Genomic DNA, 26,406 nt, shown 5'->3' with positions numbered 1-26,406 from the left:
CTTCCAAACTTTAACTGAATGTTCCTTAGGGTATCTAGTTTATAAATTGTATCCGAAGTTATGATCTATCAACAAACATGGTCGCCATTGCTAAAAATAGAACATAGGGGTCAAATGCAGTTTTTGGCTTATAACTCAAAAACCAAAGCATTTAGAGAAAATCTGACATGGGGTTATATTGTTTATCAGGTCAAGATCTATCTGCCCTGAAATTTTCAGATGAATCAGACAACCTGTTGTTGGGTTGTTGCCCCTGAATTGGTAATTTTAAGGAAATTTTGCTGTTTTTGGTTATTATCTTGAATATTATTATAGATAGAGATAAACTGTAAACAGCAATAATGTTCAGCAAAGTAAGATTTACAAATAAGTCACATGACCGAAATGATCAGTTGACCCCTTTAGGAGTTATTGCCCTTTATAGTCAATTTTTAACCATTTTTCGTAAATCTTAGTAATCTTTTACAAAAATCTTCTCCTCTGAAACTACTGGGCCAAATACTTCCAAACTTTAAATGAATGTTCCTTAGGGTATCTAGTTTATAAATTGTATCCGAAGTTTTGATCTATCAACAAACATGGTCGCCATTGCTAAAAATAGAACATAGGGGTCAAATGCAGTTTTTGGCTTATAACTCAAAAACCAAAGCATTTAGAGCAAATCTGACATGGGTGTCATTGTTTATCAGGTCAAGATCTATCTGCCCTGAAATTTTCAAATGAATCAGACAACCTGTTGCTGCCCCTGAATTGATAATTTTATGGAAATTTTGCTGTTTTTGTTTATTATCTTGAATATTATTATAGTAGAGATAAACTGTAAACAGCAATAATGTTCAGCAAAGTAAGATCTTCAAATAAGTCAACATGACCAAAATTGTCAATTGACCCCTTAAGGAGTTATTGCCCTTTAAAGACTTTTTTCACAATTTGTTCATCATGTTGACTTACTTTAAAAAAATCTTCTCCTTTGAAACTGCTGTATCAATTTCAGACAAACTTAGGCTAAATGAGTTTCAGAGTATCTAGTATAAATTTTATATTTTATTTCCTTGTATGTCAAGAAACATAGCTCCTATAGCTAAAATAGAATATAGGAGAAAATGATTATTTTTTTTTGGCTTTTGAAGAAAATAGGACGATCCAAAGAACATTTAAATAAATTGAAAAGCCAAAATAATCATTGATGAGAGATTTAACCAAAAGAATTAAGGTGAGCGATTCAGGCTCTTGAGAGCCTCTTGTTCTTTTTGTTGCAACTCCTCTCAAACCACACAACAGAATTTCACGAAACCTTTTTAGATACTAAGGACATACTGTGTAGTTAGGCATATCGACAGGAAATTACGATTCAATTTATTTCTAGCAGTTACGCCCCTTTGAACTTATTTTCTTTCGTTTACTACTGCAACAGAAACATTGGCCTTCGTTTCCCTCTTTGATTATTTAAATGAATAAATGTCTTATTTATTAGCATTTACATTTTAGAAAATAAACTACCTGCTCACATTTTTCTGGATTTATGACTAATGCATAACATTTGAGGGGGGTAAAAGGGCATTAAAATTGACAAAAGAAGGAAAAAGTTAAATTTTTCTGCCATTGTTTCTTAAAATTTAATGGCGTACACCTATGTGATCCCAAGAAATTTATGGCGATTCAGACAGCAATAACAGTTCTCATAACTGGAATAAAAATCCTGGGTCACATTAGCGCAGGCTCTTAAAAACTAGAAATTAGTTGTACTGAACATAAAGTGAATGATAATTACGATATTTTAATAATTACAGAAAGTTTACCCCCGTCACCGCACCAGTTGCAACAATTAGTGGCTTTGAAGTTCATCCAAACAAACTTCAAACCTCAGGGAATATTTTAACATAAAAAGTAGCTTTCAAAAACAGAATTTGAAAAATAAAAAAATAGGGGGCCAAAAACAGGCCTTATCTTTCCTTGTCCTTTCACTTATTATTGCGGCTAACAAATACAGAGCGTAAAAATATCTTCTCAAAAACAGACCAGGTGTGAAACGGAATTTATACATCCCTCATAACAAAAAATAGGAATGTAATGTATGTCGACTGATTGGTACTATCATGCTTTGTTTTTGCTGGTCCAATTATATGTACGTTTTTTTTTAATCAGTTACCAGAGAATAAATGAAGTCACTGAACAATAAAGTAGGAATAAAAGCATTCAGTGGTTGTTATTTGTTAAAGTGGTTCATAGGTGTTTCTCGTTATCTATATAAATTAGAATATTGGTTTTCATGTTTGAATTGTTTTGCACTAGTCATTTTTAGGCCCTTTATATCTAGCTGTTTGCTGTGAGCCAAGGTTCCATGTTAAAGGCTGTACTTTGACCTATAATTGTTAATTTTTTATACATTTTATTTTTGGATGGAGGGTAATCATACTGGCAGGCATACAACATCATATTTATAATTTGCAGGGAAAGGCTTGAATGGAGAAACTGAAAGCATCAAATAAAAGAAACATAAATAAACTATGATAAAAATTTGTTGAAAACCTATTTTTCTTAAGTGATAGTAAGATAACCAATAACTTCGTCTAGACCTATCTAAATGCATTGTAAATCAATTAAGCATGTCACTGATTCAGGGTGTTTTTTTGTCTTTCACTGTTTTACATCAATATTAGCAGTTTATTTTATGTATAATAATTATGAGAACAGCAAATATAAGTCTTCACCTAGAGTACTTGATCAAAATGAATTGTTGTATGTATTAGAATAGAAATAATTCTCTAGGACTTTAGGAATTTATGCTCATTCAGGTCAAAATTTTTGTAAGAAAATATTAAGAACAGCTATTTCATATTGGTGAGATGTGATGATTTCTAATGTTTGGGTACTTTTCAGATCTGTCAGATACAGACTTTCTGACCTATTTAAAAATAGAAGATCAAATGGTCCGAGAACACAATTAATTCGTAGTGCATTTCTTTTAGAACATAAATGAAAATAAAAAAAATCCCACCTGCGCTTTCTCAATGAAACTTTTACAGTGTGTTGTACTACTTTTGGGACAAATTATATCAAAATTATAGAAAACTTCATCGCCTCTAACTCAAAATATGGACAATTTTGTGTTTAGGGTGTCTTGAAATCTTTTGACAGCTCCTGAAGTGCTAATTGTTAACCTTTTTCAGCTGGACCAAATCACTACTTTCCTGTAAAATTCTGGACCCAAATTTTTTTACAGTGTAATTTCACCCCCCGTACTTACAATTTGAGGCATTAAACTTGGAGAAATAAATTTGGAAGGGGTATAAAAATTATTGGCAAGTAACCCACTGTTAACACTAGGGACTATATTTGTGAACAACGAAAATCAAGGGACGATAATTGTGGTCTTGGACCTAATGAACTTCCCATTCTAGGAGAAAAAAATAATTGAAACTTCATAGTAAAAGTGGCACCATTTGTGTTGCAAAAGGAGCTCCTATGGGAAATAGTCCATTTTCCAATTACTTCCCTTTGTGAATCGTAGACTGGTTCCATACGGGACAAAATTGGCCTTTGCCAATGCAAATATATAATAGCAAATTGAAAGTGGTGTATCAGTGGTTCAACTAATTTTTGACGACAAACAATTTCTGATGACAAAAGTATTTAGCTTAACAACAAACATGACAAATTAATTTAAGTAAAAGATTTGAAAACATTAAAGATTTCTCACATTACGCAAAGTTAAATTTGCTCTTTCTGCTAGCTCCCCATTGTAAATAAAAAATAATGTCCCTCATAAGGGAGACAACTAAAAAGGGATCTCTAATAAGAGGGTCAATTGACGGGAGTTGGCAAATAGCCTATCGCCCTGTCAATATTTACAGAAGAGCAATCTGTAGACCTCAAATCTTCAAATTGTCATAGCTATTTCAGCTTTGTTATATAGTACCATATAGCAGGTTATTTTTTGGGGGTGTAGATATTCAAGATTTTTATTATTCGCCTGTCGAAATTAATTATGACGGTTAATTTTGATGGGGCATATTATGGTAATTAAATGTCTGGCATCCGTCTGTCCAGCATGTCACACAGTAACTTAAGAACAACTTATCCACATTTCATGATACTTTATATAGTTGTTTCAAATGATGGTCAAACTGTCTGTATACTTTTTGGAGAAAATTAGATGAAAACTTTTTGAGTTACAGGACTTAGTAACTAAAACAGGGATGGGTTTTTTTCCCATGTTATACCATATCTCAAAAACAATTTATGATAATTGATTTAAACTTTACACATTTCTCAGTTATATTAATCTAAAGATCTGGATACTTTTTGGTGATGATTCAAAATTTTATATTTGAGTAATTGAGTTTTTTGTAAAAAAAAGGGGCAGGGTTTATTTGCATGTCGCACTGTATCTCAAAAACGATATATGATTATTTCTTAAAACTTAATACACTTCTTAGTTATATAAATGTAAAGATCTGTAAACTTTTTGGTTTTGATTCAAAATTTTATTTTAGAGATATTGAGTTTTTTTTGGTAATTTGTCAAAAAAGGGGAAGTTTTATTTTACATGTCGCACTGTATCTCAAAAACAAAATATGATTATTGCTTAACACTTTCCACACTTCTAAGTTATATTAATCTTATGATCTGTATACTTTTTTGTGATAATTCAAAAAACAATTTAAGTGTTATTAAGTTTTTGTTTTAAAAAAAAGGTGTGTTTCCACTTGTCTTACTGTATCTCAGATACTATGATCTATGAATATTGCGTAAAACTCACACACAAGCAACGAGCCTATCATGTGCTCATGGTGCAGCTGTTTATTGAATAAAGTATACGAAATATTTTGTTGTTGTTTTTTTGTTTTTGCAGGTTCTAAACTTTTGTCAATACCTTTGCATGTGCACTTTTGGCATAAATTATTTTGACGATTTTGTTCTATCTGCCAAAATAAGCGAAATGAACACACTATTAGGTAACATATGCATTTATGAGTCTTTTGTAGGAATAAAACATGTTAATAAATATGTACATGTTTTACTAAACCGTTGTAAATTGAACCCTCTATCGTGAAAATCTCCACTCCCCTTCCCTTTATAGAACTCAGATTTTTTAATTATTATAGCTCTTTGAGCTAAATTAAATAGTAATACATTTATAAGTGCTTGGTAGGAATAAAACATTTTAAGATCTGTATATATATGTTATTTACTTTTTATGCCCCACCTACAATAGTAGAGGGGCATTATGTTTACTGGTCTGTGCGTCTGTTCGTTCGTCCGTCTGTCTGTTACACTTCAGGTTAAAGTTTTTGGTCAAGGTAGTTTTTGATGAAGTTGAAGTCCATATATAAAAAAGAAGATGTGGTATGATTGCCAATGAGACAACTATCCACAAAAGACCAAAATGACACAAACATTAACAATTATAGGTCACCATAGCCTTCAATAATGAGCAAAGCCCATACCGCATATAGTCAGCTATAAAAGGCCCAAATAAGACAATGTAAAACAATTCAAGCGAGGAATGAAAAACAAATATGTAACACATAAACAAACGACAACCACTGAATTACAGGCTCCTGACTTGGGACAGGCACATACATAAATAATGTGGCAGGGTTAAACATGTTAGCAGGATCCCAACCCTCCCCCTAACCTGGGACAGGGGTATAACATAAGAACAAACTATAAAAATCAGTTGAAAAAGGCTTAGACAAAAAATAAAAGTGAAAGTGGCCGGGTACTTATACATCCCGACACAAAAAGACACAATGAACAGATCTGAGAGTACTCGCAGTTATCTGACCGCTAGTTCAAAGCCACTAACAACTAATAAAAAAATCATGCCTGTAAGACTAAGCAATCAATCAACTTGAAACTTAGTATACATGTTCCCTTTGATAAGATCATTCTAATTTTAATGCCAAATTAGAGAATTTATTCCAATTTCACAGTCCAGTAAACATAGAAAATGATAGTGCGAGTGGGGCATCCGTGTATTGTGGACACATTCTTGTTTACTCAGCTATTGAAAGTTTTACCCCATACAATGGAAAACTGAACACCCCTTCTACATGTATCTCAGATTTTCAAAATTCACATAGCTATTCAGACTCTGTTATAAAGTAATTATGCTTTAATAAGTACTTGTTAGGAATAAAACATGTTTGAATTATCAATGGCTGAGTTAAAAATGTTAAAATATTTTTTTTCACAAGTATATTCCTCCCAAGTACTTTTTAATGCATTAATTATTACAATATAACTTAGGCTGAGAAGAAATGTTAAAAAAAAGTATGCTATATAGTAATAATGCCTTAATAAGTATTTGTAGGAATAAATATTATATGAAATTCTAAAATTTAACTCTTCAATTGAAAATTATTTCCCTACCTTGTAAAATTGAGCCCCACTCTACCCCCCTAATAGACCAATAATTTTTAGGCAGTTAAGCTGCCTTATGCGAGCACCCTGGATTTGTGTGCTACCCAATAAATGCTGAAATACGTGCCATTGTTATTATCTAGCTGGATATTATGTTATTTATAACTTATTGGACATTTTTGTCATACTTTTCATTCTGGATTACAAAAAATATGACCAAAAAAACCTTAAACGATCATCGATTTTCCCAAAAGTTTTGAAGTTGCACATAGGAAGTAGAGCACATTAAGAATCCTTATGTATTTTATTATCCCCTGAGCTTTTGGCTAAGATGTCAAAGAACAAATGTATGAAATATTTAATCGCCGAAAATCTCTAAAGACAAGTAGTTTAGATTTCCCAAATTACAAAAGTCGTAGGAATATTGTTTGTCATCAAAACGTAGTCAACTACGTCAGTAGTCTATTAAAATAAGTTCGACTGATCACGCTGTTGGCGGCAATTTTGAATTAGAATACGAAATTTCGTATCTTTTCAATTTGGACGCAGGGGTTCAAATTAGCGGTGGTCCGGGTTCTGCGACCTTCCATTTTTGCAGTCGGACTTTCTACTTGGTTACTAGCTACGCCCAACATTCCCGACGGACCTTGAAAGAAAATAAAAAAATAACTTTCCAAACATTTTTACCAAAGTTTTCTAATAAACGATCTCAAACTTATTTTCATCATTACTATCCATGACAGCGATGTTCAATTTGTTCAACCAATAGATTTATACAGAAAATCGCCGACAAATAATGTGTAAATCCGAGTAAAATCGTATCTCACTCCATCTGTCAAAAAGTGAAAATAATATGGCTGCCGGGGAAGACAGTTACAATATCGGATCCGATTCCGGAAGCGGACAATGGTAATCCCGGGTTTGGCTATCATTTAAAAAAAAATCCTGACAGGTGACAAAATACATCTATGCATGGTAAATAAATATAATCGATAGAATTGAAAACCAAAAGATATATGTAAAAGAAAGAAAAAGCAGAAAACATTTTGTACACAAATTTTAATGTCAAAATCCAATACAATGTGACAGCTGGGAACAGTTTATCTAACAATATATATATGTTCCTGGTAACAGTATAAATTTTCTTTATCAGTGATAAATGTTGGTAATGCATGTTAGATGGTTTTAAAGTTAAACATATTACTGCAATTTCAAGGGGTATTTTCTTCTTATCAATTTTGATGGGCCAGTTAAAATAGCTGGAAGTTTCTTATATAAAAAAAGATGTGCTATGATTGCCAATCAGAATGAGACAACTGTCCACAAGAGACCAAAATGACACAGACATTAACAACTATAGGTCATCGTACTGCCTTCAACAATGAGCAAAGCCCATACCATTACCACATAGTCAGCTATAAAAGGCCCTGCTAAGACAATGTGAAACAATTCAAACGAGAAAACTAATAGCCTTATTTATATAAAAAAATAACTATGAAACAAATATGTTACACATAAACAAACAACAACCTCCGAATTACAGGCTCCTGACTTGGGACAGGCACACATAGTGCAACTATATATATGATACCCGAATGTAAACATATCTTATTATATATAGGTGGAGTCCATTGGGCCACTCTACCTCCTCCTGTTTGATAACTTTGAAATGGATGAGATCCCCACCCCTCGACCATATACATTCATGTATGAGACTAAATAAATAATCAAATGAAATATAGGGGAAGTCCCCAGGGTCACCCCACCCCCTCATGTTTTAGAACTTGGAAACAGTCGAGATCCCCACCCCTAAACCATATTTATTCATGTATGGGACAACATATAATTAATCAAATCAAATATAGGGGGAGTCCCTGGGGATCACTCCATCCCTCCTGTTTGATAACTTGGTAACGGTCGAGATCCCTATCCCTAAACCATATATTTTTATGTAGTGGACAATATAACAAATCAAATGAAATATGTAGAGGGAGACCCTGGGGATCACCCCACCCCTCCTATTTGAGAACTTGGAAATGGTCGAGATCCCCACCCTTAAACCATATATATTTTTGTATGGGACAATATAACAAATCAAATGAAATATGTAGAGGGAGTCCCTGGGGATTACCCCACCCCTCCTATTTGAGAACTTGGAAACGGTTGAGATCCCCATGCACCCCTAAACTATATATATTTATGTATGGGACAATATAACAAATCATATGAAATATAGGTGGAGTTCATGGGGCCACTCTCCCCTTTCGGTTAGAGAATTTGGAAACAGTTGAGATCACCAATCTTAAACCATACTAGAATACACCTGTGATATCGCGGGTCCATGACTGAATTAAAATATATAACTATGCGTATGCCTTATTTTAGTATTGGTATTGTCATCTGATTAAGTCATGCCGATTATAAGATGCACAGTTTTCTATACTTTCAAAATCTTTCTGTTTGAACCTGTCGACCTGGAACCTATCAATTATTGGTAATATTAATAATTTGGAAAACAAAAGGGCCTGGAATGGAGTATCTTTTACTCAACAGTATACAGCAAAATGCTAAATACACCGTTTGGTGGTGCGCCTGTCAGATGCGGAAGGTACAGATAAGGTAATAGGTAACAGCATGAGGTGAATATACTATTATTGGTATCGGTTGAAGGCTGACAAATTGGACCTCGTAATTTTAGTATTATAGATATATTCTTGTATGGGACAATATTACAAATCAAAAGAATAATGTGGGGTCCCTAGGGTCACTGTTCATCCTCCTGTTTGAGAACATGGAAACGGTTGAGATCCCCACCCCTAAACCATATATATTTATGTATGGGACAATATAACTATTCAAGTGAAATATAGGGGGGTCACCCATCCCTCCTGTTTGAGAACTTGGTAACGGTCAAGATCCCCGCCCCTTAACCATATATATTCATGTATGGGACAACATATAATTAATCAAATCAAATATAGGGGGAGTCCCTGGGGATCACCCCATCCCCCCTGTTGATAACTTGGTATATTTTCGTGTAGTGGACAATATAATAAATTAAATGAAATATGTAGAGGGAGTCCCTGGGGATCACCCCACCCCTCCTATTTCAGGTCCCTATGGTCACTGTACACCCTCCTGTTTGAGAACTTGGAAAAATTCGAGATCCTCACCCCTTTACCATATATACTCATGTATGGGACTATATATAACAAATGAAATGAAATATAGGGGAAGTCCCTGTGGTCACCATACCCCTCCTATTTAAGAACTTGGAAACAGTTGGGATTCCCCCCTTTATTAAATGAAATATAGGGAGAGTCCCTGCAGTCATCCCACCTTTAAATTAAACCATATATATTCATGTATGAGAACTGATCAAATGAAATATCTATAGGGAGAGTCCTTAGGGTCACCCTACCCACTCCTATTTGATAACTTAGTGTACTGTTGAACACAAACTCAGTTTTCTTTCCAGGGAAGCAAGTCTATTCATACTTTTACAAGCTCGTACTAAAGTAAATTTGAAAAAATCTTTAAAAAACAAATTGAAGCAACAATATTTTTCTTATTATATAAACTTCTGCCAAGTTTGCCTCTGCTTTTTTTTACTTAACTGCTTACAGCGCCTTTGGTGCTTTGATTTAAATTGTCATTGTTTTGTTATTTACATAATAATGCATTAATTAATGTTTGGTATTGAATAAAAACATCGTAGAAAAAATGAAACATGTTTACTCAGTCGTGGAAGTCACTGAAGTTTATATTGCTATTGATTATCCATTTTGTTTAATGTAATTTCAAATACTTTCTCAAATTAGTAAAAAAAATCATTAGATTGAATTGATAAGCAGAGAAAATAATTTTGTTCTTGATTGCTTTTTCATGTTTACCTGAGTATTTTGTATATTTTAGTCTGCACGAACAAATTCCTACCTCAAACGAAGTTCAACTAAGTGATAGCTTTAAAATAGATATGATACAAAATTCAAGAACAGTATGGTCAACTTACCGGTTATTAAAGAACAATTGTCTGTATTATGTTCCTTAGATATTCAAATTCTCAGAACATTAAAATTCAAAGATGGTGATGGCAAATACGCTGTATATTAAGTAATATGAAAAACTATTATCGGATAGATAGCTCCTTGTCGTCTGTTGATTTGCTGATTTGCTTGGTTGACATGATGAATCATTCAATTACCGCTTCGCTCTACTTGCCCTACAAGATGGCGCTCGCATGTTGTATCATGGGTAAATCAATCTTTGATGGAAAACAATCTATTCTCCGGTAAACATGAAATCATTCAAATATTGTAATGAAAGAAATCATTCAAATATTGTAATGAAAAATCAATTAGATGTTATTAGATATTCTCAGGTATACTTAATTACTGCAATGCTGTGCACTAAGTAAAATGTTGACAGCAATTGTGTGCAATAAAATATATAAGTCATGTTAAAAACATAGTTTAAAATTCTCTGTTTTCTAGAAATTTCTTTTTTCCAATTATATGTGTATGTGCCTGTTCCTGTTCTTCATTGACTGCTTTTTTGTGTTAAAGTTGAGTTTACTGACAACTTGCATATATTTAAGATATTATATTTCTCAGTTGTACGAAGCAGCAACATATATCAATTCTTAATGTAAATGAAGACAAAAAAAAATAAAAAGATGAATGATACTGTTTATTAACCCTTGTCGTGCGGGGGCCGTAATATTACGGCCTTGCCCAGAATACCGTTATTTTGGCATCAATGGCGCTCCATACATTTAGAGGTTATCGTTATACCATTTAATTCGTAGTGTATGCACGTTTCCTCAATCTGAAACTATTCATGTCATGTTTCTCACTTTAAATATTCATTTTGAGCTCAAATACGAACTTCAAAATTTGATATCGGACAAAATTGGGTTTTTTGGAGGGGTGGGCTTACCTTCAACGTCTGAATCACGGAGTTCAGAGGACTGAAACCTTGACAAATACTGTTAACCTAAAGGCACATAATGTCTGGTCAAGTTTATTATCAAAATACGCCGAGGAAACGACTACTTCCGGTTGCAAGTCCAGTTAAAGTTCAAAATTGGAAAAATTCCGAAATTTTGTGAATTTTGGTGCAAATGACCTTCTTTACACTGATGAACCCAGATCAGTTTCACTCCGACCTAACAACTGTTGTAATAAAAGTGTACACTGATGTCCACGCTACATGTAAACTACAGATGGATGCATCTATTAGCATCTCTCGGACTTACAGGTCGAGAAAAAGAACGAAAAAACATCAAAATTTACGCTTTTTGTACCTGAGGACCAACTTTGGGGCAAATTCCCGCCCACCCTTCCCCGCCTCCTCAGCCCGCCCACCCCACCCCGTGATCCCCTATTTTAGATTTATTGCAATCAGTATGCATCAGCATCAGGGTACAGCTCATTTGCATATCATTTGCATATTTGAAAAATTGAAAATATTTTGGTCGCATAATTTGGTATCATGTTGGCGTCGTCGTCATCGTTGTCGTCCAAAGACATTTCTTAATAATCTATGAAATTTAAACACAAGGTTTATGACCATAAAAGCAATGTGGGGATTGATTTTGTGTGTTTTGGTGCCAAAAAGGGCCCAAATAAGCATTTTTCTTGGTTTTCACACAATAACTTAAGTATAAGTAAACAGAATTCTATGAAATTTTAAGATAAGGTCTAGGACCACAAAAGGAAGGTTGAGATTGATTTTGGAAGTATTAGTCCCAACAGTTTAGGAATAAGGGGCCAAAAACAGGTCCCAAAAAAGCATTTTTCTTGGTTTTTGCACAATAACTTTAGTATAAGTTAACCCTTTCCTCCATGGATACTTTGTATTAAAATACTTGATTTGCATAGGATTTTTTCAATAAAAAAAAAATCAGCAGGTTTAAATTATTAATGCATTGCCAAAACAAATATTTCATCCAGGAAATTCCAGTCATAGATTCTCATGAATATCCTCTTGCTATTAAATACAACTTTTATTAAGTCTGATGAAGTTTTTTCATAGGTGAGACGTTTCAAGTGAGGGACTACGCAGGCGTCAAAAGGCGTCATTATGGAGTAAAGGGGGTGGCATCAAAAGGCGTCATTATGGAGGAAAGGAAATCTATGAAATTTTAACACAAGGTTTATGAACACAAAAGGAAGGTTTGGGTTGATTTTGGGAGTTTTGGTCCTAACGAATTAGAGGCCAAAATTAAACTTTGTTTGATTTCATCAAAAAATGAATTTATTGGGGTTCTTTTGATATGCCAAATCTAACCGTGTATTCAGATTCTTAATTTTTTGGTCCTGTTTTCAGATTGGTCTACATTAAGGTCCAAAGGGTCCAAAATTAAACTTAGCTTGATTTTAACAAAAATTGAATTTTTGGGGTTCTTTGATATGCTGAATCTAAAAAATGTACTTAGATTTTTGATTATAGGCCCAGTTTTGAAGTTGGTCCAAATCGGGGTCCAAAATTGTTATATTAAGTATTGTGCAATAGCAAGAAATTTTCAATTGCACAGCATTCTGCAATAGCAAGAAATCCTCAATTGCACAGTATTGTGCAAAAGTTAGAAATTTTCAATTGCACAGTATTGCTCAATAGCAAGAAATTTTCAATTGCACAGTATTGCGCAATAGCAAGAAATATCTAATTGCACAATATTGCGCAACAGCAAGAAATTTTCAATTGCACAGTTTTGTCCTGTTTTCAAATTGGTCTACATTAAGGTCCAAAGTGTCAAGAATTAAACTTTGTTTGATTTCAACAAAAATTGAACATATACGTGTTTCTTGTTTCTCATTTTGTTTATATAGATTAGACCGTTAGTTTTCCCGTTTGAATGGTTTTACACCAGTAATTTTGGGGCTCTTTATAGCTTGTTGTTCGATGTGAGCCAAGGCTCCGTGTTGAAGGCCGTACTTTAACCTATAATGGTTTACTTTTTAAATTGTTACTTGGATGGAGAGTTGTCTCATTGGCACTCACACCACATCTTCCTATATCTATATGGGTTTTTAAGTTTAAGTTCTTAGACCACATTCATTCTGTGTCAGAAATCTATGTTGTGTCAACTATTTAATCACAATCAAAATTCAGAGCTGTATCAAGCTTAAATGTTGTGTCCATACTTGCCCCAACTGTTCAGGGTTCGACCTCTGCGGTTGTATAAAGCTGCACCCTACAGAGCATCTGGTTAACCCATTCAATGCCAGTTCTGATTCACATGTGCCGCTGTTTGTTATTACCTTATGAAATTGATTATTTATTCTGATTTATATTGATTTTTGTTTTCAGATGAAGAATTTCACACTGAAACAAAGTTGGAAGAAAGTTTATGCCAAGGATGCTGATGAGAAAATCAGTACACTGAGGACATACCACATGAATGATGAAGAAGAGACTGAGGTCGAAAAGGAGGACATTGTAGAGGGTGAGTTTACTATCGAGTTTTGATCCTAGTACTAGAATATAATGCACAAAGTTAGGGAAAAGAAATTTGGTGCCAATGGCAAGTCTTTACAATAGGTTCTTTAAAATTTGTGTTTTACAGACTAAGCAGAATCTTAGCCTTCATAGTACAACATTAATTTTACAACTCCAAGAAAAAACAAACATGTTTCATGAGCTGGTTACCTGTTTAAAATTAATCTAAATTTTATACAGCAAATATACATAGAAATCTCACAGTAATTTATTTCGAGAATCTAGTAATTCTTTACTCAGGTACCATACTGAGATTACTTCATGTGTGAATATATTTTAGGTCACAGATATGGAAACACTTTGGTCCCAATGTCAGCAGACGACAAAGAAAACATGAAATACAGGGCAGAGAAATGTTTTAAGATACTTGGATTTACCAAGGGTGACAAGGTATAAAACACTATGAATAACAGGGCAGAGAAATGTTTTAAGATACTGGGATTTACCAAGGGTGACAAGGTATAAATAAATACCATGAATAATAGGGCACAGAAATGTTCAAAATACTGAGATTTTCCAGGGGTGACAAGGTGTAGATAAATACCATGAATAATGGGGCACATACATGTTTTAAGATACTGAGATTTACCAGGGGTTGAAGTCATACAACTTTGCTCAGTGCTTGGAGAATAAAAATCATGCTCGAAACATGAAATCCAGCATTTTGATTGGTCGATTTTGGAGTAAGAGTACAAAAAACTGACTTGTAAGTTTTATGCCTTCAAGGCCAGGTGTGACAAGGTGTAAACAAATACCTTGATAAACATGGTATATAGATGTTTATCATGTTTGTGAGTATGTTTTCACATGCTTTTGATGAAAGACTTTAAGTTACCAGTTATTCCATAAATGATTGTACTGGTTTGCTTCTTCCATACATTATATTGATAATATTATATTAGGGTATATCGTTTTAGATGTTTGAGATAAAAACGCCCATCTTCCCTCCCTAACTTATAATTTTAAAATAGTACTTACTGTTTATACCATTTGTTCTATTGAATCCAAGTGTCATTCTTTATTTCGATTCATCATAGATACCAGTCTTGTAATATAGTATGCCAGAAATCCATTTCGTCTTTACGTCAATAAAACTCCACTTTTGAAAACTGTGGATTTATCAATAAATGTTGAACCCCAAATTTTTGTAAAAACAGGTGAAACCACAAATTTTAATGTTCAACGTAATACAAATTTTCTACAAGGGTGTATGCAGACTTGTTCTAAACTGGGAAATCAAATATCAACAAAAAATGATTTGTTTCCTCTATCGACGAATATTGATACCCACAATAATAAATGAATCCACAAAAGTCATCAATATGAAATTGTTCCTTAATATTCTTGTGCAATCAACTAATCAGAAGGCAAACTTCATAAGCAGGGACTGTTCAACATATTAACCTAACTTTTATTTGCTATACTTGTGACATTTTTGGGTAAATAATTTGATATTTTTAATTTACAGATAAAGCGACACCATTACCTAGGAGATGGGTCATCCTATGTGGTTCCTGAAAAAGATGATGAGGTAAAAAATATCTTTTGAAATGGAAACTGTTATCACTAAATTGCATTACAATTTGTTCTTGATAAGGATGTTTAAAAAGATGAACAGAGGGAAGAAAAACACCAGCCTTAAATCAAAGATTTACTGGTTAAGAGCAACATGGTTTTTCAGCCCCATAGCTAGGAATTTCCAGGGGGGGGGGGGGGTACTTTAACAAATACAATTCAAACAGGATGTAGACTTTAACAACAGTGATTATTGTTTTTCACAGGGGAGTTTGTATGAACATCTTGAACTCCCCTAGCTTTGAGTGTGGTTTTGTTATGTCATTGAAACGGTATACAATTCAGAAATATTAAATCCAGAAATTTAAAACATCAAATGAGTTTTATTTAACCTGGCCAACTTTTTTGCCGCCATCTGGTATTCATTCTTTCTGTTAGAACTACAATAGGACCTTCAACAATAAGCATTACCCATAACATAAAGTAAGATATAAATGGCCCTGACATGAAAAATGTCAAACAATTCAAATCAAGAACCAAAAAATCAGCAAGCTTATTTATGTACAAAACAAATCAAAAATATAAATTGATAGATACACTCTTAAGGCGAAGTGTACGTAAATAAACTACACAATGGATTTTTTAAAAATTTTACATGTAGATTCTGCTTGTAAAAATAAATCGGAAAATAAAATAAAAAAAGGGGGTAACCGTTTTCGTTTTTGAGATACGAGCTGTTGAAGTTAACAGCATCATACACCAAAATTACAAAGGATATATAGGGAAAATCGTGAAATTCGGCAGGAATTGTTACATTTCCAAGATTTTCTATTATATTAGACAATCGATTTTTTTTTAAATTTATGAGACGATTCTAAAATGTCTGAGGAATCGATTGGTGCAAAGAAAGTCCTTAGCAACCGTGCTACTTTTCAAGCTATACCCTGTTAAAGTTGAATCTTGAGTGTAAAAAAACAAAAAAACAGCGACAACGTTATTGACGTCGCCGCAACAGTTACGACGCTTCATATAGTTCTATACTTGTATGAAATATATACCGCTTTGTTGGAGTTCGTGTTGCTCGGTCTTTAGTTCTTTATGTTACGTTTTGTGTACTATTGTATTGTATTTGTCTATTATATTTGGGTGCGTGCGGAGATCGCCAAGCTAGAAAACGGTTGACATTTTCTTCATTATGAACTAGAACTATTTTCGACCTTGGTGCCTTATTTTTGTTAAAATCTAAACACTGCGACGTGTTTTCAAAATCTTTGTTCCCATAAAACTTCATTTCATCAAGGTCTCTTCTCAGAATATCAGCCATCTGTCTGGCACAGGATAACAAATCAATATTTAAGTAAATTTAAGTTGTGTGGTAATTCTTAGTACATTTGGGTAAATTAATCTTATCTTTGTGCCGCATAAGCATCTCTATAATTCAACACATTCCTGACCCACGACATTATATATTTTATGCATTGCATGCGCTTCTTTTTATCACAATCCAGACCGGTTAGTAACCGTTGTACTTTACACGTCTGAAGACGAATATTTGCGTGAAACATTTTTGTATGATTTTTATTTCTGGAAATCAATCTGAAATCTACAACAGTCCTTTCCCGAAAGTCGGACTGGACCTTTACTTTTATGTGCATTCGGGATTTACACCAATTGTAACCGAATAATTCATTCTTATTATTCAGCTAATGTACGAATGCTACATTTCTCGTGTGGGAGAATATCGAACATGGAATGGGCTTGAATTATTCGAGTTACTTTAATTAAAACTCGGGAATATATTTCTAGCTGTTCGGAATTCGCGGAAACAAATGATTGTTTTTCGGCATTACGGTATGGAATCAATATGAGAGATACCAATTTTTTCTTTTAACAAATTCGAATACCAGTCAGTTTAAAGGACTTTAGTTTGAAATAGGGGCGGTAATCCATTCATTTTATCCAATCAATTTGGGGGGGGGGGGGGGGGGGGGGGGTCAACATTGATAGTCAAAAAGCCTTGAAATATTCGATAAAAAACGTTGAATGTAAATTATATGAACTCCAAAGTCTCATATTATAAGACTAATCTAGTAAACCGCAGGCTTCTCAATTCTTGTATGATCATGAACTAGGTGAAAACCTAGATCTGACCGATTGCGAAATCCTCATGGATAATCATCGAGGTCGATAAACACCCCTTGCAGTAAACTTGGGTTAAATTAAAAAAAAAAATCGAAATGTAATAGTCTGAACACATTTCACCTCTCATTCCACTAAATATTAAATTACAGTTACAAGTATTACAAAACTTCCCTGACCTCTTTTCTTTAACCATAATAGAGGGAGGAGGGACGGAGGGATCCAGATCCCGAAATCCCGGGCTTAAAAACACGACATCCCGAGGTCCTGAATTTTAAAAAATTTAAATCCCGACTACCCGAAATTCGGAAATAGAATTCCCGGATCCCGAAAGGGTCAATTCCGAAATCCCGAGCTTAAAAACACCCGATCCCGGAGTTCCGATAAAGGTCCTACCCCCCCCCCCCCCCCCCTCCCCGTAATTCTATATTATATTCATTCATAATGTTGAATTGAGACTTCTCTAATTTTGAATGATGCACACAGGCACAATAAAAGAAAACAGATTTCGCTATATATCTCTTCGAAATTGGAATTTGTGAAAGAAGAAATGACATGTTATATTTTATCTTACATGTGTACTTTCAGTTTCAATATGGTTCTAAATATAGATTTAATTTTCCCATAAATTGCGGACGGAATAGAAGACACCTGTTTTTCTGCACATGTAGAAAAAGTTGAAACTGGGAGTTGAATGATATAATTTTTACTTACTTTTAAGATAAATGTTAGAGTGAGACAACTTTTAAGTTACTGAATAATTTTTGGGGCCTAATTTGTTTATTTTTTGTTTGTTTTCCGTCTTTGTTCTTCCGACCTGTAAGTGTTGCACTAGTGGTCAAATTATTCTCTTGGTATCGTCTGATTTCTAATATGAATATAAATCATGTCCTTAAATTTTCAATTGCGCAAAATACGAACATTTCAACGTCTTTTTAATTAAACAATTAAATTCACACGTCTTTCATTAATTATTTGTAACCTATTATAAAACTTTACGTTGAGTACTGTGTTTTCCGTTCAAGACTACGGCTTTTTAAAACGATATTGTTGGGTCAATTCAGGTTTCATTTCAATTAATTTGATATCAATAGAAGAAAAATTGTTACATGTTTATTTGTTTATAATTTTGTTGTGAGGCGTTTTTTCTTTCTGTTAGTGTTGATATCATAAACACGAAATGCCTTCTCCTACGCGTCTATAAAAAAAAAAAACAAAAACAAAAAAACAGTGTTTTTAAGTCAGGCTGCACACAGAACAACGTTCAGAATGCTGTGTTATTTAGATAATTTCTATGAGGTTTAAGACAGCATAGGAGTGCTTGTTGGATTTATTCTAGACCGCAGAAAGTAGTTTCTCTTTCGTGTGTCCTTTCTTGGAGTAAGGGAGATAACTTGCGTAACTAACGACGAACGTTTTTAATCCCGTTTTCCGCTAGAGGCGTGCAATTACGTACACTTCGCCTTAAATAACATGCTCCTGACTATATAATTTTCTTTGTTTTTCAGTCTGCGGCTATAGCTTTATCAGCTCTGATAAATGCTCTATATGAAACGAATATGGTGGCCATTGTTAGGAAAGTTTACAGCGCTGCCTCTGGACCCAAACTAGGATGTCTGGTTCCTCATATCAAAACTGAGTATGAGGTGAGTGAGGATTCATAGATTTATTCTTTAGAGGAAGCTTGGAGCATGCTTTGGAGGATGCTCTCAGCTTCTTAAGTAGGCTCTTCTCAGCTTTTTATGTGAAAATAACTATCATGAACCATTAAGATGTCAATTAAATCTAAAGCACTTCTTTAATAAGGAATAAAGAGCATTATAGAGGAAGTTCAATTAAAAGAGGGAAGAAAGATACCAAAGGGACTGTAAAACTCATAAATGGAAAATAAACTGACAACGCCATCAATTAACACCTGTGTAAACATCTGGTCTATTCAAATAAATCTTGCATGAAATTTTTTAAAACCATTATTTCAGAAATTGTTGCATGCATTTATTATTGTAATTTTGTAATTTCAGACTAAAAGCGTGTTTTAAATTTTTGCAATATTGACAAAAGCTGTGTTTATTTCATATAAAAAATTTCAAAATGAGAGATAAAATTGTTGTGATTATAACCCTGTTACATTTTTGCAATAATTAAAAACATCCAAAATATTTCAGTACTATAAAATAGATTCAAAATTCTAATAATAGAGTGTTTATTTCTGAGGGGAAAAAAGGAGTAAGTATTTTCCAAAGGATTAATAATTAAAACATAATTTGTAGAAAAGCAGTAAATACCATAGCCAAAGAAAAAAGATGAAAGCATATATAATACTTCACAGAAAGCTAAATTGGGCAACTTAAACCTAATACAAAAGTGGGGTATATAGAGTCATTTGTTTGTCACAATCCATATTTGTAGGACAAATAACAAAACGCTGTCTACTTGTGTATAAAACTATGCCATAAGAAAATAAATTTGAACTTTTACAGATATAGGGATCATGAGATACCTTGTCATGAAATTTAAATGGAATGGGAGATAACTATACCTTCTTTATTTTTTCTTTCAATACATGTTTTTATTTTTAAGACTTTCGAATTCTTTAAAATCTAAATTTTTAGAAGGGAGAGTTTTCACATTCAAATATTATTTCTTTGTTGATATGTGTAATAAAACTTGTCTTGCTAGCTAGTGTCTACATCAATATTACATTTTGCAATAATAAATATTTTTTCATTTCCTACAAAGTCTCTGAAAGCTTTACAGTTTGCTATGTTTATTTTCAGTGTTTAATCTATGTAGAACTTCCCTTCAGAGAAGATATTCGACAATTTACATTTGGATCTTTACCCATTACAGAGGACACTAAAGTTAATGTTAAAAACGCACCATCAGGTAAGTTATATAATCTTGAATTTGTTGAAGGCGGTCACTATATGGCAGAATAGGATAAAATATTGTAAATTCAGAAATTATTACATTCATTTATTAATGGGATTTTTCAAAAACCGACAATAATTAGAGATTGATTAATGGGATTTAAGGAAAATCGGGATACAGATATATGTATGAAACTTCTGAATGCAAGTTTTTTTTATCGCCATACTCACCTAGTCGCAAGATTTGCTAAAGTGAAAACCTCACAATAATTTCTCAATTTACAGAAGTAAAAACATTATCTGCATCTTTATTAAAATTTCATAGTTTTACTTGTTAGATACTGATAAAAAGGTTTGTTATGCATCTAAAGACTTTTTATGCCCCACCTAAGATAGTAGAGGGGCATTATGTTTTATGGTCTGTGTCCATTCGTCCGTCCGTTCGTTCGTCCGTCTGTCTGTCCCGCTTCAGGTTTAAGCTTTTGGTCAAGGTAGTTTTTGATGAAGTTGAAGTCCAATCAACTTGAAACTTAGTATACATGTGCCCTATGATATGATCTTTCTAATTTTAATGCCAAATTATAGTTTTGACCCCAATTTAACGGTTCACTGAACATAGAAAATGATAACGCAAATTTCAGGTTAAAGTTTTTGGTCAAGGTAGTTTTTGATAAAGTAGAAGTCCAATCAACTTGAAACTTAGTATTCATGTTCCCTTTGATATGATCATTCTAATTTTAATGCCAAATTAGAGAATTTATTCCAATTTCCCGGTCCACTAAACATAGAAAATGATAGTGCAAGTGGGGCATCTGTGTACTGTGGACACATTCTTGTTTACTGTGGATTCATTAATATTTGTTGGATACCAATTTTCGTGGATTTCGTTGGTACAGGAGAACCACGAATTCAAATGTTCAACGAATAACAAATTTTCTAAAGGAATGACTGTAGACTTTGCCAAAACCACGAAATTAAATATCCATGAACATGTAAATTTTCCTCAAACCACGAAAATTGGTATCCACGAAAATAAATGAATCCACAGTATAAGTATTTAAATCTAAAAAAAAAATTAAAAAAAATCTGGAACTCTGAGGAAAATTCAAACGGGAAGTCCCTAATCAATTGGCAAAATCAAAAGCTCAATTATATTAAATAAATGGATCCTCCTGACTTGGTACAGGCATTTGCATATGTAGAAAATGGTGGATAAGACATGTCTTTATAACTATCTTAACTCACTCCATGTTCTGGTCTCCTATGTCTGTTTGTCTAACCTGTGAATTTTTCATCTTTCAGTTAGTCCCTAGGAAATGATCTTTCTTATTTAAATGCCAAAATTGACATGTTATAGTTTTTTAAAGTCCATTGAAAATATTAAATGTTAGTGCTAGTGGGGCTTCCATGCTATAAGAACACATTCTTGTTACTAATATACTTGTGACAGTGGTAAAATAAGTAGAAAAGTATGAGGTCATTCTACATTTTGTTATTTTACAGCTGACCAGTTGAAGGCAGTAGATGACTTAATAACTGATATGGACTTGTCTCAAACAGGGGAGTAAGTATAACTTATAACAGCCAATGTAGAATATATGTCAATAATTCTGAGAAACCAAACAATACAGTAAACTTAATCACTGATCAAGATATGGACTTTTCTCAAATGGGGGAGTAAGTACAACCAACAAAAAAAACAGGGCTATATGTTAGTGAGACAGCAAAACACCAACAAAATGAACAACAAAATTAACTATTGTATGCCCTGATAGTGAAAATCAAGTCACAAATTTTAATAATTACTGATGTTGCATGTGCCTGGCAAAGTCTCCTTTTTACTATTATTATAGCAGGCATAATAACTACTATGGACTCTAGTAGGTTAAATAATGTTAGTTATATATAAAAAAAAAAAAGAAGATGTGGTATGATTGCCAATGAGACAACCATCCACAAAAGACCAAAAATGACACAAACATTAACAACTATAGGTCACCTTACGACCTTCAACAATGAGCAAAGCCCATACCACATAGTCAGCTATAAAAGGCCCCGATAAGTAGTTATAGTATATTTTGCTGTAATCATTATGTATAACTTTTCCTCATTCCATGAATTTTGGTCTTCTCAAAATAAATGAATATGAAACAGTTTACAACAACCACTGTCAATTTATTTAAATCAGCCCTTGATACATGTTGAAGTGACATATCCGAATATATTACTAGAGATTTCTTGTTGCTATACATAACAAGCAGATAATTTTATTTTCAGTGATGAAGAAGATAAAGTTGAAGCATTGAAACCAAAATTTGTATTTAATCCACATTTTCAAAGACTGTATCAGGTATGTGGTAAAAATAATCTGTGTTGTTAAAAAGAGGCAAGCATTCTGCGAGTATTATAGTATTGCATGACTGGTTTAAAAGTCATTGTATTGGAACAAAATTCTAACTTATTCTACATCTTCAAACATGATGAAAAAAGTATAGAAAACTGGTTATATTAAGTGAATTATCTAAATTCAAGAACCACTACTCTGTACCAAATCATCATCCAGAACAAAATTCTAATTTGATCTGTAACTAGTAATGTTAAAACTATTACAATGTATCAATTTTCAAATCAATGTCTCCAAGTGTGAAAAAACTGACTATTTCATGCAACATGATTGGTTCAGGTTGTGAAGTGTCATTCTTCTTATCAATAAATTAAAATTCATTAACAATTTTTTTTGTTTACTATCTATTCAAACACTACTATCAGTTTTGTTTTCCAGCTGTAACAACACTTTGAAATAATACTGTCATCATTGCCAATGCAATGTAACATCGGTCATCTAGGACTCCATGAAAACAAGTATGATCTTGTTGATTCTGAATGATTTGTTTTTGTATCCCTTACCAAAAAAATGAACCATTTTTAGTTTGCAGGTGACACTGTAACATATTATTTTTCTATTTCCAGTGTTTACAAAATGATTTTTTTTTTTGTATCCCTTACCAAAAAAAATGAACTATTTTTAGTTTCATTATTTGGAGTTTGCAGGTGATACTGGTCTTCAAACCACCACACATGTAACAGTTATTTATTAGTTTGCAGGTGACAATGTAACAGATTATTTGTCTATTTCCAGTGTTTACAACATCGAGCTTTGAATCCAGATGATCAACTGCCTGAGTTATCTCCCTTGATAGCCAATTATCTAAAACCACCTCAAGAAATTATAACTAAATGTGAACCTGAGGTAGAAAAAATACAGAAATTATTTAAATTGGAAGAGGTTAAACGAAAGGAAGACAGAACAGGAGAGAAGTTGTTTAAAGATGGGTTGGTATTTATTACTGGAAAACTGACAATATTTGAGCTGCATAGATAGACATAACCATATGCAAGTTCAAAAAAACATGTTCATGTTTAATACTTTAACTGATTTTGGAATATACAAATACGAAATAAAAGATAAAATTTGGTCTTGTTTTGTAGGCTTCTTATATCAGCTTAATTTTCAAAAAGTTACAGACTTTGCAAGGAGATTTTGATCAATCACGAAATAAGTTGATAAATGTATTGATATGAATTTGATAATTGTGAAATTCTATGCGAAGCAGCTCATGTGTTATATTATGATTTTTTTCAAGGTGACGATTGCATTGTTGCAAGCAAAACCCTTTTGTGGTCAGCTTGAATTATCAATTTTTAAAAATGTACCACTAATTTTGAGATAAAAAAAAAACAACCTTAGATACTAATTATAATTATACAAAATAATGTGTTTCTGTATAACCATACTTGTTTAAGAATGTTCAATTAATTGTGCATTGTGCATAAATCTTGTACATGTTTTAAAATTACAATTATGTCATTGAAAAATTTAAAACTAGAGTTGTCTTCCCTTATACACATTTATATCTTCAATTCATTATAGTGCCTTCTAAGTTTCAACTGCTATATGAATGCAATGTTTACCTATCAGTGCTCACAAACACTTTCATTATTGATTATTTTTACTCATTTATTGAATGAAGACTTTTACCAACCTTGTGTGAGCATACTTATATGTTGCCAGTTCCTCCTTCAATGTTCTTGTCATTTGAGTTTCTCTTTTTGATAGATTGAAAAAAAACAACAATTAAGTTCAATGTTTTAACCCCAGTTTTGAAAAAAAAATGGGGTATGCTGTTTTACCTCTGTCTGTCTGCCTATCCATCCCATGATTATTTTTGTCACATCTTTCTCATGAATTACATCATAAGGATATCTGAAATTTGGTCTCAGGGCCTACATAAGTTAGCTTAACCATATGATGTGTTTTCAGATTCATCACTCAACAACTTCCTGTTTACTGTACCACTTATATATTGTTACTCTATTAAAATTATCCATATTATCAGTTTCAACTCCCAGAGGCAAAGTTGACCTTAGATGGATATTGTTGTTTTTATGCCCCATTTATGGGCATTATGTTTTTATACGCCCAGGACGGGACGTACTATGGTATACCGTTGTCTGTCCGTCTGTCCGTCCGTCCGTCCGTCTGTCCATCCGTCGTCCACACTTCAGACAATAACTCAAAAACACCTACACCAATTTCCATGAAACTTAAGTGAATTGTTTTTATCTATTGACGTAAGCTCCCTTTCGGTTTTTTTTAATTTCAGATTTTAAGTTTTGGATTTATGGGGCTTTATTCATAAAAAAGGGGGGATTTTCAACACTTCGGACAATAACTCAAAAAGGCTTTCACCAATGTCCATGAAACTTTGGTGAATTGTTTATATCTATTGATGTAAGCTCCCTTTCGTTTTTTTTTAATTTCAGATTTTAAGTTTTGGATTTATGGGGCTTTATTCATAAAAAAGGGGGGATTTTCAACACTTCGGACGATAACTCAAAAAGGCTTTCACCAATGTCCATGAAACTTTGGTGAATTGTTTATATCTTTTGATGTAAGCTCTCTTTTGTTTTTTTTTAATTTCAGATTTTAAGTTTTGGATTTATGGGGCTTTATTCATAAAAAAGGGTGATTTTTAACACTTCGGACAATAACTCAAAAAGGCTTTCACCAATGACCATGAAACTTTGGTGAATTGTTTATATCTATTGATGTAAGCTCCCTTTCAATTTTTATAAATTTCAGATTTTACATTTCTGTGTGATGAATTTTTATGCTTAAAAAAGGGGGGATTTTTCCAATTTTGGGACAATAACTAACACTTTCACAAAATTTTATGTATGGATGAAAAATTAAAGACAACAAACTTTTTTATTTATTATTTGGGGGGGGGGGGTATTTGACAGGGCTCACACTATTTCTAGTTGATCATATAAATTCATTTAAAGCATAAAAGACAAGTTAAAAGAGCTAAGGGCGTATCATGCGCTAAAGCGCAGCCCTTTATTAAATGTGCCTCTGTCCCGCATCAGGTTAAAGTTTTTGGTTGAGGTAGTTTTTTGATAAAGTTGAAGTCCAATCAACATGAAACTTAGTACACATGTTCCATATGATATGATCTTTCTAATTTTAATGCCAAATTAGACTTTTACCTGAATTCCAAGGTCCAATGCACATAGAAAATGATAATGCAAATGGAGCATCCATTTACTATGGACACATTCTCGGTTAAAGACTTTTTATGTTCATATAGCTTTTCAACTATTTTAGTAATTACACATCCTTGGCCATCAAATATTAGGTATTGAGTGTTCCTTATGAGGGTAACTCGAAAATAGCACTTCTGACGAATGAAAATTATAACCTGTTGTTTTCATTTCTAATTGGCAATCATACCTCCATTTTATGTTTGTAAACATGGCAATATTATTTAAATATTAATTTCTGTGGACCATCATTGCGTACTTTATCATGTATTGTTTTTGTTGATCAGGGATGAAGCTGAAGGAGGTCCTGTTAAGAAACAGAAGTTAGATGATGACCTTGAAGGTGGAATGGAGGACATCACAAAGGCAGAGGTCACAGAGGTAAGTTGTCATGGTATCAATTAAT

The 26,406-nt window shown here is 33.1% G+C and overlaps 1 protein-coding gene across 1 annotated transcript in view; it reads left to right on the top strand.

Annotated features, from left to right (window-relative positions):
* The window catches only part of LOC143054649 (X-ray repair cross-complementing protein 5-like), a 73,392-nt gene that overhangs the window by 17,320 nt on the left and 29,666 nt on the right, over positions 1-26,406 (top strand). Inside the window, exons 8-16 of the mRNA XM_076227663.1 lie at positions 13,684-13,819; positions 14,153-14,262; positions 15,341-15,403; positions 19,035-19,172; positions 20,304-20,412; positions 21,900-21,960; positions 22,674-22,746; positions 23,536-23,729; positions 26,288-26,381. Of these exons, the coding sequence (XP_076083778.1) occupies positions 13,684-13,819; positions 14,153-14,262; positions 15,341-15,403; positions 19,035-19,172; positions 20,304-20,412; positions 21,900-21,960; positions 22,674-22,746; positions 23,536-23,729; positions 26,288-26,381 (978 nt within the window). The remainder of the gene's footprint in view (positions 1-13,683; positions 13,820-14,152; positions 14,263-15,340; positions 15,404-19,034; positions 19,173-20,303; positions 20,413-21,899; positions 21,961-22,673; positions 22,747-23,535; positions 23,730-26,287; positions 26,382-26,406) is intronic.

Source organism: Mytilus galloprovincialis, chromosome 12 (assembly GCF_965363235.1).
Source record: "Mytilus galloprovincialis chromosome 12, xbMytGall1.hap1.1, whole genome shotgun sequence".
Taxonomy (NCBI): Eukaryota; Metazoa; Mollusca; class Bivalvia; order Mytilida; family Mytilidae; genus Mytilus; species Mytilus galloprovincialis.
The sequence above is the reverse complement of the archived record's forward strand: the minus strand, read 5'-3'. Positions and strand labels throughout refer to the sequence as shown.